A 13,367-nucleotide genomic window follows, 5' to 3' on the forward strand; every position below is an offset into this window, starting at 1 on the left:
CGGTGAAACAGACTTTATTTAGCCAGAGTAAGGAAGTCAGGAAGGTGTGGAGCCCGTGGTCCGACACCAGAGAGTAGGCAGATCGACGGTGTGAGTCCCGTGGCTCGACACCGGAGAGCTGGCAGCTTGACGACGTGTGTAGTCCGTTAACACAACAGAGGGCAGAGCGGCGGTGTGTAGTCCGTTAACACCACGGAGGGCAGAGCGGCGGTGTGTAGTCCGTTAACACCACGGAGGGCAGAGCAGCGGTGTGTAGTCCATTAACACCACGGAGGGCAGAGCAGCGGTGTGTAGTCCGTTAACACCACGGAGGGCAGAGCAGCGGTGTGTAGTCCGTTAACACCACGGAGGGCAGAGCGGCGGTGAGTAGTCCGTAAACACAAAGGAGGGCACGGGGGATTCCCGGACCGACGGACACCGGAGGCCGGCGCTTGAGGCAGAAGCTGCAACGGGGTTGAAGCGGGTGAAAGACGGTACGACCTGACAACCCCAGACTGCAGGACCAGAGTTTATATATTGCCAGGGGAATCGTTAGTGGGACCTGAGTCTGGTGTGTCAGCCTGCAGGAGGTGATTAGCTGAAGTAGCTGCAGCTGTGTGGCCATGGGAGGTGTCTGGTCTGACAGGGATCCTGACAGTACCCCCCCCTCAAGGAACGGATTCCAGATGTACACCGTCCAGAATAACAAACAAGGGTGGGCGGAGGGGGTCCGGAGGATGGGTGACTGGATCTGACCGGCCACAGGGCCGCAGAAGAGCTTCGGCCACAGGTGCTCCGGCGGACGGCCAAATTTGCTTCGGACATGGGTGCTCAGGCGGACGGCCGGGCAGACAGAAGGGCTGCGGACACGGGTGCTCCGGCGGACGGCCGGGTGGGCAGAAGGGCTCCGGACACGGGTTCTCCGGCGGACGGCCGGGCGGGCAGAAGGGCTCTGGACACGGGTGCTCCGGTGGATGGCCGGGCGGGCAGAAGGGCTGCGGACACGGGTGCTCCGGCGGACGGCCGGGCGGGCAGAAGGGCTCCGGACACAGGTGCTCAGGCGGGCTGGACTCGGACTCTCTGAGTCGGGGCTCCGGGGAATAGGATGCTGGTCCAGCAGCGGCAGGAACTGGAGGTCGCTGCGACCCGATGGCGGCCGCAGGCACAGGAGGTCGCTGCTGCTCCGAGACGGCAACAGGAGGTCGCTGCTGCACCGAGGCGGCAACTGGAGGTCGCTGCTGCACTGAGGCGGCAACTGGAGGTCGCTGCTGCTCCGAGGCGGCAACTGGAGGTCGATGCTGCTCCGTGGCGGCAACTGGAGGTCGCTGCTGTTCGGAGACGGCGGCGGCCGGGACTGGAGGTCGCTGCTGTTCGGAGACGGCGGCGGCTGGGACTGGAGGTCGCTGCGGTTCGGAGGCGGCAGGAACAGGAGCTGGCTGCAGCGCAGAGGCGGCAGGAACAGGAACTAGAGTTCGCTGCAGCTCCGAGGCAGCAGCTAGATACGGTGTCGGCCGGAATGCCGTCCGAATACGGGGAGCCGGAGTTGGCCGGACCACCGAGTGTTCCCCTACACTTGCTTGGCCCCGTCTCCGGCTGAGAAGGTGCTTAGCCATATAATCTGAGTCCACTGGAGGGTCAAAAACCCTCCTCAGATCCTCCACAAAGTCCACAAAAAGCACAGCATTTGGCCGATCAAAACTTAATGTTCTCGTGGCCCAGTCCAAAGCCCTTCCCCGCAGTAATCCAACCACATAGGAGACCTTGGACCCGTCCGAGTCAAAAGTCTGAGGCTGACGGTCAAATACCCGTTGGCATCGCAACAGGAAGCCCTGGCACTTCCCCAGTGTTCCGTCATAGGGATCCGGAGCCGGCACGGGGGATTCCCAGACCGGCGGAGCGAGGACAGGAGGGAATAGTGCGGGTGCTGGAACTGGTGGAGACTTGACTGTCCGGACTAGTTCCTGCACGAAACAGCTAATCCGAGAAACTTCAGCAGCGAAACTTCTCATCTCCTCCAGCAGGCTGTTAGGCCTGTACGGCGTAGCTGCTCCTGTGGTTGCTGGGTCCATTATGGTCAGGTCGTTCTGTCACGGGATTTCACGGTTAGGACCCAATAGCAAGACCACAGGAGACAGAGTACGGTGAAACAGACTTTATTTAGCCAGAGTAAGGAAGACAGGAAGGTGTGGAGCCCATGGTCCGACACCAGAGAGTAGGCAGATCGACGGTGTGAGTCCCGTGGCTCAACACCGGAGGGCTGGCAGCTTGATGGCGTGATGTCCCGTGGCTCGACACCAGAGAGTAGGCAGATCGACGGTGTGATGTCCCGTGGCTCGACACCAGAGAGTAGGCAGATCGACGGTGTGAGTCCCGTGGCTCGACACCGGAGGGCTGGTAGCTTGACGGCGTGTGTAGTCCGTTAACACAACAGAGGGCAGAGCGGCGGTGTGTAGTCCGTTAACACCACGGAGGGCAGAGCAGCAGTGTGTATTCCGTTAACACCACGGAGGGCAGAGCGGCGGTGAGTAGTCCGTAAACACAAAGGAGGGCACGGGGGATTCCCGGACCGACGGACACCGGAGGCAGGCGCTTGAGGCAGAAGCTGCAACGGGGTTGAAGCGGGTGAAAGACGGTATGACCTGACAACCCCAGACTGCAGGACCAGAGTTTATATATTGCCAGGGGAAACGTTAGTGGGACCTGAGTCTGGTGTGTCAGCCTGCAGGAGGTGATTAGCTGAAGTAGCTGCAGCTGTGTGGCCATGGGAGGTGTCTGGTCTGACAGGGATCCTGACATAAACAGTGATGAATCCTCACATCAGGGGTGCTCAAAGGGGGGTCGGGGGTCCCACAGGGGTCCGTAATGAGCTATAAAGGATCAACTTGTCCATGAACTAGTTTAATGAATGTTTGTGATGAACTGAAGGAGGCACTGCTCCTTTATCCTCATACTTCTTCAGCTCAATGAACTCTTTTTACTTTCACTACTTGTACTGCTGTCAGGTTTTGAATGCAGTACTTTTACTTGTTGAGAAGTATTTTCCCGTTGGGGTACTAGTACTTTTACTGCAGTAAATGTGATCAGTAGCTGTTTGTGATAGTATCAGGTGGTTCTGTAGATCTACAGAGGTTCTGAAGGGAATGTTCTCTGGTTGTTCTTCAGGAACAAGTGGAGTACGTGTTCCTCATCATCTTCACCATCGAGACCTTCCTGAAGATCTTGGCCTACGGTCTGGTGATGCACCCGAGCTCCTACATCCGCAACGGATGGAACCTGCTCGACTTCGTCATCGTCATCGTCGGGTGAGAAAACACAAGAACCACTAGATGTGTTGGTTCTCTGATGCTGGTTCTCTCTTCAGACCTCAAGTCTTTCGATACATGCAGGTTCTCCCCCTTTAGATCTTGGTTGTCTTACAACTTGTGTGTTGTCAAAAGAGGTTTGTTCCCTGTTCTTCATTCTTCATGTCCTGGTTCTCCTTATAGATCACAGTTCCCTCTTTCGATCCAGCCTGGTTCTCTCGTTGTATCATGGTTCTCCCTTCATATCCTGGTTCTGACTTTATATCCTGGTTCTCTTTATTGTCTGGTTCTCTCTTTAGATTTGGTTCTCCCTTCATATCCTGGTTCTCTCTTTGTAACCCAGTTCCCTCTTTAGATCCTTTTAAAAAAATATCCTGGTTCTCTCTGTTTATCCCGCTTCCCTCAGTTCTCTCTTTAGACCCCAGTCCTTCCTTCAGACCCTGGTTCTCTCTTTAGACCCCAGTCCTTCCTTCAGACCCTGGTTCTCTCTTTAGACCCCAGTCCTTCCTTCAGAACCTGGTTCTGTCTTTAGACCCCAGTCCTTCCTTCAGACCCTGGTTCTCTCTTTAGACCCCAGTCCTTCCTTCAGACCCTGGTTCTCTCTTTAGACCCCAGTCCTTCCTTCAGACCCTGGTTCTCTCTTTAGACCCCAGTCCTTCCTTCAGAACCTGGTTCTGTCTTTAGACCCCAGTCCTTCCTTCAGACCCTGGTTCTCTCTTTAGACCCCAGTCCTTCCTTCAGACCCTGGTTCTGTCTTTAGACCCCAGTCCTTCCTTCAGACCCTGGTTCTCTCTTTAGACCCCAGTCCTTCCTTCAGACCCTGGTTCTCTCTTTAGACCCCAGTCCTTCCTTCAGACCCTGGTTCTCTCTTTAGACTCCAGTCCTTCCTTCAGACCCTGGTTCTCTCTTTAGACCCCAGTCCTTCCTTCAGACCCTGGTTCTCTCTTTAGACCCCAGTCCTTCCTTCAGACCCTGGTTCTCTCTTTAGTCACCTGCAACTGTACATTTCAATAATGTTTCACTACATCAAAACAAGGAGACTTTCACCATCTTTATATTGAGATGAACTGTTTCTGATCTTCAGCACAAAGAGAAACAGCTCAGATAAATAAAGAATGTACAATTAAAGAGGAATAAGAGGAATATAAACAAATCAAAAATGCAGATTAACATCACATCTGTGTGAGCTGGTTGTCTTATATCTGGGATGAAAAACAAGGACTAAAGTCACTCTTCATTTAAATATGTGACAACCTTTAGAAGCTCATTTTAATTTGGATTTAAAGGAACATTCTGGAAGGTTTCCACTCTGGAGTCCATGTCTGTTAGGTAGCTACAGTATGTATCTGAGTGAGAAGCAGGACGATCGTTGATGAAAGCTCTCGTGTTTATGGTTTTATGAACCGGCTGTTTGTGACGACATCGGTCATTCCAGAGAACCAATAATCAGTTAACCAATTATCTGATTGTTTTCAAGAATATGTTCAATATTGATCTGCAACATATAACTTAAACTGCTGATTCATTATTTGTATACTGGGACCACTCGTCTCCTCAATCTTCTTCTTCCTGTTTTTGTTTTTGTGCAGTTTGTTCAGCGTCGTCTTGGAGACGATGACTCATAAATCCGGTGAGGTGGCGACGACTCATCACGTACCGGGAAAACCTGGAGGTCTGGATGTCAAAGCTCTGAGAGCCTTCAGGGTCCTGAGGCCTCTCAGACTGGTTTCTGGAGTTCCCAGTGAGTCTCCTGTGTGCGTGCGTGCGTGCGTGCATGCGTGCGTGCGTGCGTGCGTGCGTGAGTGTGTGCGTGTGCGTGTGTGTGTAACCCTTTGTGTGTCTCTCAGGTCTCCAGATCGTGCTGAACTCCATCATGAAGGCGATGGTTCCTCTGCTCCACATCGCTCTGCTGGTTCTCTTCGTCATCATCATCTACGCCATCATCGGTCTGGAGCTCTTCATCGGACGCATGCACAAAACCTGCTACTACAAACATGCAGGTACAACTACTACAACTAGCTACTACTATTCAGGAAATACAAAGTAATAATGAAGAACATGTCCACAGGATATTATATTTATCTAGTTAGAAGTCAAACATTATGTGGAAAATATTTGAATGAAGGAGTAAAAACATTTATAGAAACTTGAAATTAACTAAATAATCAAAATAGCAAACCATAAAAAGGTTTAATATATCAAGTATTACTGAGTAGTACAATAGTACAATAATGTGTATATCACAGGAAGCTCTATGCTCATTCATCAGGAATACTCCGATCTTTTACTTCAGTAAAAGTACTAATACTGTCATACACACATTTAGTGAAGTAGAAAGTACAATATATATGTATATATATATACACCTTAGATGGAATGGAGTAGAAGTATAAAGTAGCAGAAAATGGAAATACTCCAGTACATTACAATAGTACACATTAGTACTCTACTCACTGGTATAAATATTGCAGATAACTACGTGGAGGACGACCCGGTACCGTGTGCGTTCGCCGGTCACGGCCGCCAGTGCAACATTAACGGGACGGAGTGTCGGGGGAGGTGGGACGGTCCCAACGGAGGAATCACCAACTTTGACAACTTCTTCTTCGCCATGTTGACCGTGTTCCAGTGCATCACCATGGAGGGCTGGACCGACGTCCTTTACTGGGTCAGGGTCTCTCTGGGTCTTTGAGTCTCTCTGGGTCTCTCTGGGTATCTCTGGGTCTCTCTGGGTCTCTCTGGGTCTCTGAGTCTCTCTGAGTCTCTCTGGGTCAGGGTCTCTCTGGGTCTCTGGGTCTTTGAGTCTCTCTGAGTCTCTCTGGGTCTCTGGGTCTATGAGTCTCTCTGGGTCTCTCTTGGTCTCTCTGGGCCTTTAAGTCTATCTGGGTCTTTGAGTCTCTCTGAGTCTCTCTGGGTGTTTGAGTCTCTCTGGTTCTCTGGGTCTTTGAGTCTCTCTGGGTCTCTCTGGGTGTTTGGGTCTCTCTGGGTCTCTGGGTCTTTGAGTCTCTCTGAGTCTCTCTGGGTCTCTCTGGGTCTTTGAGTCTATCTGAGTCTCTCTGGGTCTCTCTGGGTCTTTGAGTCTCTCAGAGTCTCTCTGGGTCTCTCTGGGTCTTTGAGTCTCTCTGGGTCTCTCTGGGTCTTTGAGTCTCTCTGAGTCTCTCTGGGTCTCTCTGGGTCTTTGAGTCTATCTGAGTCTCTCTGGATCTCTCTGGGTCTTTGAGTCTCTCAGAGTCTCTCTGGGTCTCTCTGGGTGTTTGGGTCTCTCTGGGTCTCTGTGTCTTTGAGGCTCTTTGGGTATTTTAGTCTCTCTGGGTCTTTGAGGCTCTCTGGGCCAGAGTCTCTCTTGGTCAGGGTCTCTCTTGGTCAGGGTCTCTCATGGTCAGAGTACCTTTGGGTCTGGGTCAGGGTCTCTCTGAGTCTTTGAGTCTTTGTGAAACCGCTCCCTCTGTGTTTCTCTTCAGATGAACGACGCCATTGGCTTCGAGCTGCCGTGGGTTTATTTTGTCAGTCTGGTGATCTTTGGCTCCTTCTTCGTCCTCAACCTGGTTCTGGGAGTCCTCAGCGGGTTCGTTCTTTAAACACACACCTTCTATACAATCCACAGGTCCAGATTCAGGTCTCATTCAAACGTTGTGTGAACATCGTGTGAACGTTGTGTGAACATTGTGGTAACGTTGTATGAACGTTGTGTGAACATTGTGTGACCGTTGTGTGAACGTTGTGTGAACGTTGTGTGAACGTTGTGGTAACGTTGTGTGAACGTTGTGGTAACGTGTGAACGTTGTGTGAACGTTGTGTGAACGTGTGAACGTTGTGGTAATGTGTGACTGTTGTGTGAACGTGTGAACGTTGTGTGAACGTTGTGGTAACGTGTGAATGTTGTGGTAACGTTGTGTGAACGTTGTGTGAACGTTGTGGTAGCGTGTGAACGTTGTGGTAACGTGTGAACGTTGTGGTAGCGTGTGAACGTTGTGGTAGCGTGTGAACGTTGTGTGAACGTTGTGTGAACGTTGTGGTAACGTTGTGGTAACGTTGTGGTAACGTTGTGTGAACGTTGTGGTAACGTGTGAACGTTGTGTGAACATTGCGTGAACGTTGTGTGAACGTTGTGGTAACGTTGTGGTAACGTTGTGGTAACGTTGTGTGAACGTTGTGGTAACGTGTGAACGTTGTGTGAACGTTGTGTGAACGTTGTGGTAACGTGTGAACGTTGTGTGAACGTTGTGTGAACGTTGTGTGAACGTTGTGGTAACGTGTGAACGTTGTGGTAATGTGTGAACGTTGTGGTAGCGTGTGAACGTTGTGGTAACGTGTGAACGTTGTGTGAATGTTGTGTGAACGTTGTGTGAACGTTGTGGTAACGTGTGAACGTTGTGTGAACGTTGTGGTAACGTTGTGGTAACTTGTGAATGTTGTGGTAATGTGTGAACGTTGTGTGAACGTTGTGGTAACGTGTGAACGTTGTGGTAACGTGTGAACGTTGTGTGAACGTTGTGGTAACGTGTGAACGTTGTGGTAACGTGTGAACGTTGTGTGAACGTTGTGTGAACGTTGTGGTAACGTGTGAACGTTGTGTGAACGTTGTGTGAACGTTGTGTGAACGTTGTGTGAACGTTGTGGTAACGTTGTGGTAACGTGTGAACGTTGTGTGAACGTTGTGTGAATGTTGTGTGAACGTTGTGTGAACGTTGTGGTAACGTGTGAACGTTGTGTGAACGTTGTGGTAACGTTGTGGTAACGTTGTGGTAATGTGTGAACGTTGTGTGAACGTTGTGGTAACGTGTGAACATTGTGGTAACGTGTGAACGTTGTGTGAACGTTGTGTGAACGTTGTGTGAACGTTGTGGTAACGTTGTGTGAACATTGTGGTAACGTTGTGTGAATATTGTGTGAACGTTGTGTGACCGTTGTGTGAACGTTGTGTGAATGTTGTGTGAACGTTGTGGTAACGTGTGACCGTTGTGTGAACGTGTGAACATTGTGTGACCGGTGTGTGACCGTTGTGGTAACGTGTGCACGTTGTGGTAACGTTGTGTGAACATTGTGTGAACGTTGTGGTAACGTGGTAATGTGTGAACGTTGTGTGAACGTTGTGTGAACGTTGTGGTAACGTTGTGTGAACATTGTGGTAACGTGTGAACGTTGTGTGAACGTTGTGGTAACGTTGTGGTAACTTGTGAACGTTGTGGTAACGTGTGAACGTTGTGTGAACGTTGTGTGAACGTTGTGGTAACGTTGTGGTAACTTGTGAACGTTGTGGTAACGTGTGAACGTTGTGTGAACGTTGTGTGAACGTTGTGTGAACGTTGTGTGAACGTTGTGTGAACGTTGTGGTAACGTGTGAACGTTGTGTTAACGTTGTGGTAACGTTGTGGTAACTTGTGAACGTTGTGGTAATGTGTGAATGTTGTGTGAACGTTGTGTGAACGTTGTGGTAACGTTGTGTGAACGTTGTGGTAACGTTGTGGTAACTTGTGAACGTTGTGGTAATGTGTGAATGTTGTGTGAACGTTGTGTGAACGTTGTGGTAACGTGTGAACGTTGTGTGAACGTTGTGATAACGTGTGAACATTGTGGTAACGTTGTGTGAACGTTGTGGTAACGTTGTGTGAATGTTGTGGTAACGTGTGAACGTTGTGTGACCGTTGTGTGAACGTGTGAACATTGTGTGACCGTTGTGTGACCATTGTGTGAACGTTGTGTGAACGTTGTGGTAACGTGTGAACGTTGTGTGAACGTTGTGTGAACGTTGTGGTAACGTTGTGGTAACGTGTGCACGTTGTGGTAACGTTTTGTGAACGTTGTGTGAACGTTGTGGTAACATTGTGGTAACGTATGAACGTTGTGGTAACGTGTGACCGTTGTGTGACCTTTGTGTGAACGTTGTGTGAACGTTGTGGTAACATTGTGGTAACGTGTGCACGTTGTGTGAACGTTGTGTGAACGTTGTGGTAACGTGTGAACGTTGTGGTAACGTGTGAACGTTGTGTGAACGTTGTGGTAACGTTGTGAACGTTGTGTGAACATTGTGTGAACGTTGTGGTAACGTTGTGTGAACGTTGTGGTAACATTGTGGTAACGTGTGGACGTTGTGTGAACGTTGTGGTAAGGTGTGAACGTTGTGTGAACGTTGTGTGAACGTGTGACCGTTGTGTAAACGTTGTGGTAAAGTGTGAACGTTGTATGAACGTTGTGTGAACGTTGTGGTAACGTTGTGTGAACGTTGTGGTAACGTTGTGGTAACGTGTGGACGTTGTGTGAACGTTGTGGTAAGGTGTGAACATTGTGTGAACGTTGTGTGAACGTTGTGTGAACGTTGTGTGAACGTTGTGTGAACGTTGTGGTAACGTGTGAACGTTGTGTGAACGTGGTGGTAACGTTGTGTGAACGTTGTGGTAACGTTGTGTGAACGTTGTGGTAACGTTGTGGTAACGTGTGGACGTTGTGTGAACGTTGTGGTAAGGTGTGAACGTTGTGTGAACGTGTGACCATTGTGTGAACGTTGTGTGAACGTTGTGGTAAGGCGTGAACATTGTGTGAACGTTGTGTGAACGTTGTGTGAACGTTGTGTGAACGTTGTGTGAACGTGTGACCGTTGTGTGAACGTTGTGGTAATGTTGTGGTAACGTGTGCACGTTGTGTGAACGTTGTGTGAACGTTGCGGTAACGTGTGAACGTTGTGGTAACGCTGTGTGAACGTTGTGGTAACGTTGTGGTAACGTGTGACGGTGTGAACGTTGTGTGAACGTTGTGTGAAAGTTGTGGTAATGTGTGAACGTTGTGTGAACGTTGTGTGAACGTTGTGGTAACGTGTGAACGTTGTGTGAACGTTGTGGAAACGTTGTGAACGTTGTGTGAACATTGTGTGAACGTTGTGTGAACGTTGTGGTAACGTTGTGGTAACGTTGTGGTAACGTGTGAACGGTGTGTGAACGTTGTGGTAACATTGTGGTAACGTGTGGACGTTGTGTGAACATTGTGTGAACGTTGTGTGAACGTTGTGTGAACGTTGTGGTAACGTTGTGGTAACTTGTGACCGTTGTGTGAACGTTGTGTGAACGTTGTGTGAACGTTGTGTGAACGTTGTGGTAACGTGTGACCGTTGTGTGAACGTGTGAACATTGTGTGACCGTTGTGTGACCATTGTGTGAACGTTGTGTGAACGTTGTGGTAACGAGTGAACGTTGTGTGAACGTTGTGTGAACGTTGTGGTAACGTTGTGGTAACGTGTGCACGTTGTGGTAACGTTGTGTGAACGTTGTGTGAACGTTGTGGTAACGTTGTGGTAACGTATGAACGTTGTGGTAACGTTGTGGTAACGTGTGCACGTTGTGGTAACGTTGTGTGAACGTTGTGTGAACGTTGTGGTAACGTTGTGGTAACGTATGAACGTTGTGGTAACGTGTGACCGTTGTGTGACCATTGTGTGAACGTTGTGTGAACGTTGTGGTAACGTTGTGGTAACGTATGAACGTTGTGGTAACGTGTGACCGTTGTGTGACCATTGTGTGAACGTTGTGGTAACGTTGTGGTAACGTGTGCACGTTGTGGTAACGTTGTGTGAACGTTGTGTGAACGTATGAACGTTGTGGTAACGTGTGACCGTTGTGTGACCATTGTGTGAACGTTGTGTGAACGTTGTGGTAACGTTGTGGTAACGTATGAACGTTGTGGTAACGTGTGACCGTTGTGTGACCATTGTGTGAACGTTGTGTGAACGTTGTGGTAACGTGTGAACGTTGTGTGAACGTTGTGGTAACATTGTGGTAACGTGTGCACGTTGTGTGAACGTTGTGTGAACGTTGTGGTAACGTGTGAACGTTGTGTGAACGTTGTGGTAACGTTGTGAACGTTGTGTGAACATTGTGTGAACGTTGTGGTAACGTTGTGTGAACGTTGTGGTAACATTGTGGTAACGTGTGGACGTTGTGTGAACGTTGTGGTAAGGTGTGAACGATGTGTGAACGTTGTGTGAACATGTGACCGTTGTGTAAACGTTGTGGTAAAGTGTGAACGTTGTGTGAACGTTGTGTGAACGTTGTGGTAACGTTGTGTGAACGTTGTGGTAAGGTGTGAACATTGTGTGAACGTTGTGTGAACGTGTGACCATAGTGTGAACGTTGTGTGAACGTTGTGGTAACGTGTGAACGTTGTGTGAACGTTGTGTGAACGTTGTGGTAACGTTGTGTGAACGTTGTGGTAACGTTGTGTGAACGTTGTGGTAACGTTGTGGTAACGTGTGGACGTTGTGTGAACGTTGTGGTAAGGTGTGAACATTGTGTGAACGTTGTGTGAACGTGTGACCATTGTGTGAACGTTGTGTGAACGTTGTGGTAAGGCGTGAACATTGTGTGAACGTTGTGTGAACGTGTGACCATTGTGTGAACGTTGTGTGAACGTTGTGTGACCGTTGTGTGACCGTTGTGGTAATGTTGTGGTAACGTGTGCACGTTGTGTGAACGTTGTGTGAACGTTGCGGTAACGTGTGAACGTTGTGGTAACGCTGTGTGAACGTTGTGGTAACGTTGTGGTAACGTGTGAAGGTGTGAACGTTGTGTGAACGTTGTGTGAACGTTGTGTGAAAGTTGTGGTAACGTGTGAACGTTGTGGTAACGTGTGAACGTTGTGTGAACGTTGTGGAAACGTTGTGAACGTTGTGTGAACATTGTGTGAACGTTGTGGTAACGTTGTGGTAACGTTGTGGTAACGTTGTGGTAACGTGTGAACGTTGTGTGAACGTTGTGGTAACGTGTGACCGTTGTGTGAACGTTGTGTGAACGTTGTGGTAACGTGTGAACGTTGTGGTAACATTGTGATAACGTGTGAACGTTGTGTGAACGTTGTGTGAACGTTGTGTGAACGTTGTGTGAACGTTGTGTGAACGTTGTGGTAACGTGTGAACGTTGTGTGAACGTTGTGGTAACGTGTGAACGTTGTGGTAACGTGTTAACGTTGTGGTAGCGTGTGAACGTTGTGGTAACGTGTGAACATTGTGTGAACGTTGTGTGAACGTTGTGTGAACGTTGTGGTAACGTTGTGGTAACTTGTGAACGTTGTGGTAACGTGTGAACGTTGTGTGAACGTTGTGTGAACGTTGTGGTAACGTTGTGGTAACTTGTGAACGTTGTGGTAACGTGTGAACGTTGTGTGAACGTTGTGTGAACGTTGTGGTAACGTTGTGGTAACGTTGTGGTAACGTGTGAACGTTGTGGTAACGTTGTGTGAACGTTGTGGTAACGTGTGGACGTTGTGTGAACGTTGTGTGAACGTGTGACCATTGTGTGAACGTTGTGTGAACGTTGTGGTAACGTGTGAACGTTGTGTGAACGTTGTGTGAACGTTGTGGTAACGTTGTGTGAACGTTGTGGTAACGTTGTGTGAACGTTGTGGTAACGTTGTGGTAACGTGTGGACGTTGTGTGAACGTTGTGGTAAGGTGTGAACATTGTGTGAACGTTGTGTGAACGTGTGACCATTGTGTGAACGTTGTGTGAACGTTGTGTGACCGTTGTGTGACCGTTGTGGTAATGTTGTGGTAACGTGTGCACGTTGTGTGAACGTTGTGTGAACGTTGCGGTAACGTGTGAACGTTGTGGTAACGCTGTGTGAACGTTGTGGTAACGTTGTGGTAACGTTGTGGTAACGTGTGAAGGTGTGAACGTTGTGTGAACGTTGTGTGAACGTTGTGTGAAAGTTGTGGTAACGTGTGAACGTTGTGGTAACGTGTGAACGTTGTGTGAACGTTGTGGAAACGTTGTGAACGTTGTGTGAACGTTGTGTGAACGTTGTGGTAACGTTGTGGTAACGTTGTGGTAACGTTGTGGTAACGTTGTGGTAACGTTGTGGTAACGTGTGAACGTTGTGTGAACGTTGTGTGAACGTTGTGGTAACGTGTGAACGTTGTGGTAACATTGTGATAACGTTTGAACGTTGTGTGAACGTTGTGTGAACGTTGTGTGAACGTTGTGGTAACGTGTGAACGTTGTGTGAACGTTGTGGTAACGTGTGAACGTTGTGGTAACGTGTGAACGTTGTGTGAAAGTTGTGGTAACGTGTGAACGTTGTGGTAACGTGTGAACGTTGTGTG

General features: G+C 49.1%; 1 protein-coding gene across 1 annotated transcript in view; it reads left to right on the forward strand.

Moving 5' to 3' along the window:
- cacna1fb (calcium channel, voltage-dependent, L type, alpha 1F subunit) overlaps positions 1–13,367 on the forward strand; it is a 145,087-nt gene that overhangs the window by 5,491 nt on the left and 126,229 nt on the right. Inside the window, 5 exon segments of the mRNA XM_076076361.1 lie at positions 3,142–3,281; positions 4,871–5,022; positions 5,129–5,281; positions 5,753–5,949; positions 6,743–6,846. Coding sequence (XP_075932476.1) covers positions 3,142–3,281; positions 4,871–5,022; positions 5,129–5,281; positions 5,753–5,949; positions 6,743–6,846 — 746 coding nt within the window.

Source organism: Anarhichas minor, unplaced genomic scaffold (assembly GCF_050575085.1).
Source record: "Anarhichas minor isolate MPS153535 unplaced genomic scaffold, ASM5057508v1 ptg000056l, whole genome shotgun sequence".
In the NCBI taxonomy this organism is placed as follows: Eukaryota; Metazoa; Chordata; class Actinopteri; order Perciformes; family Anarhichadidae; genus Anarhichas; species Anarhichas minor.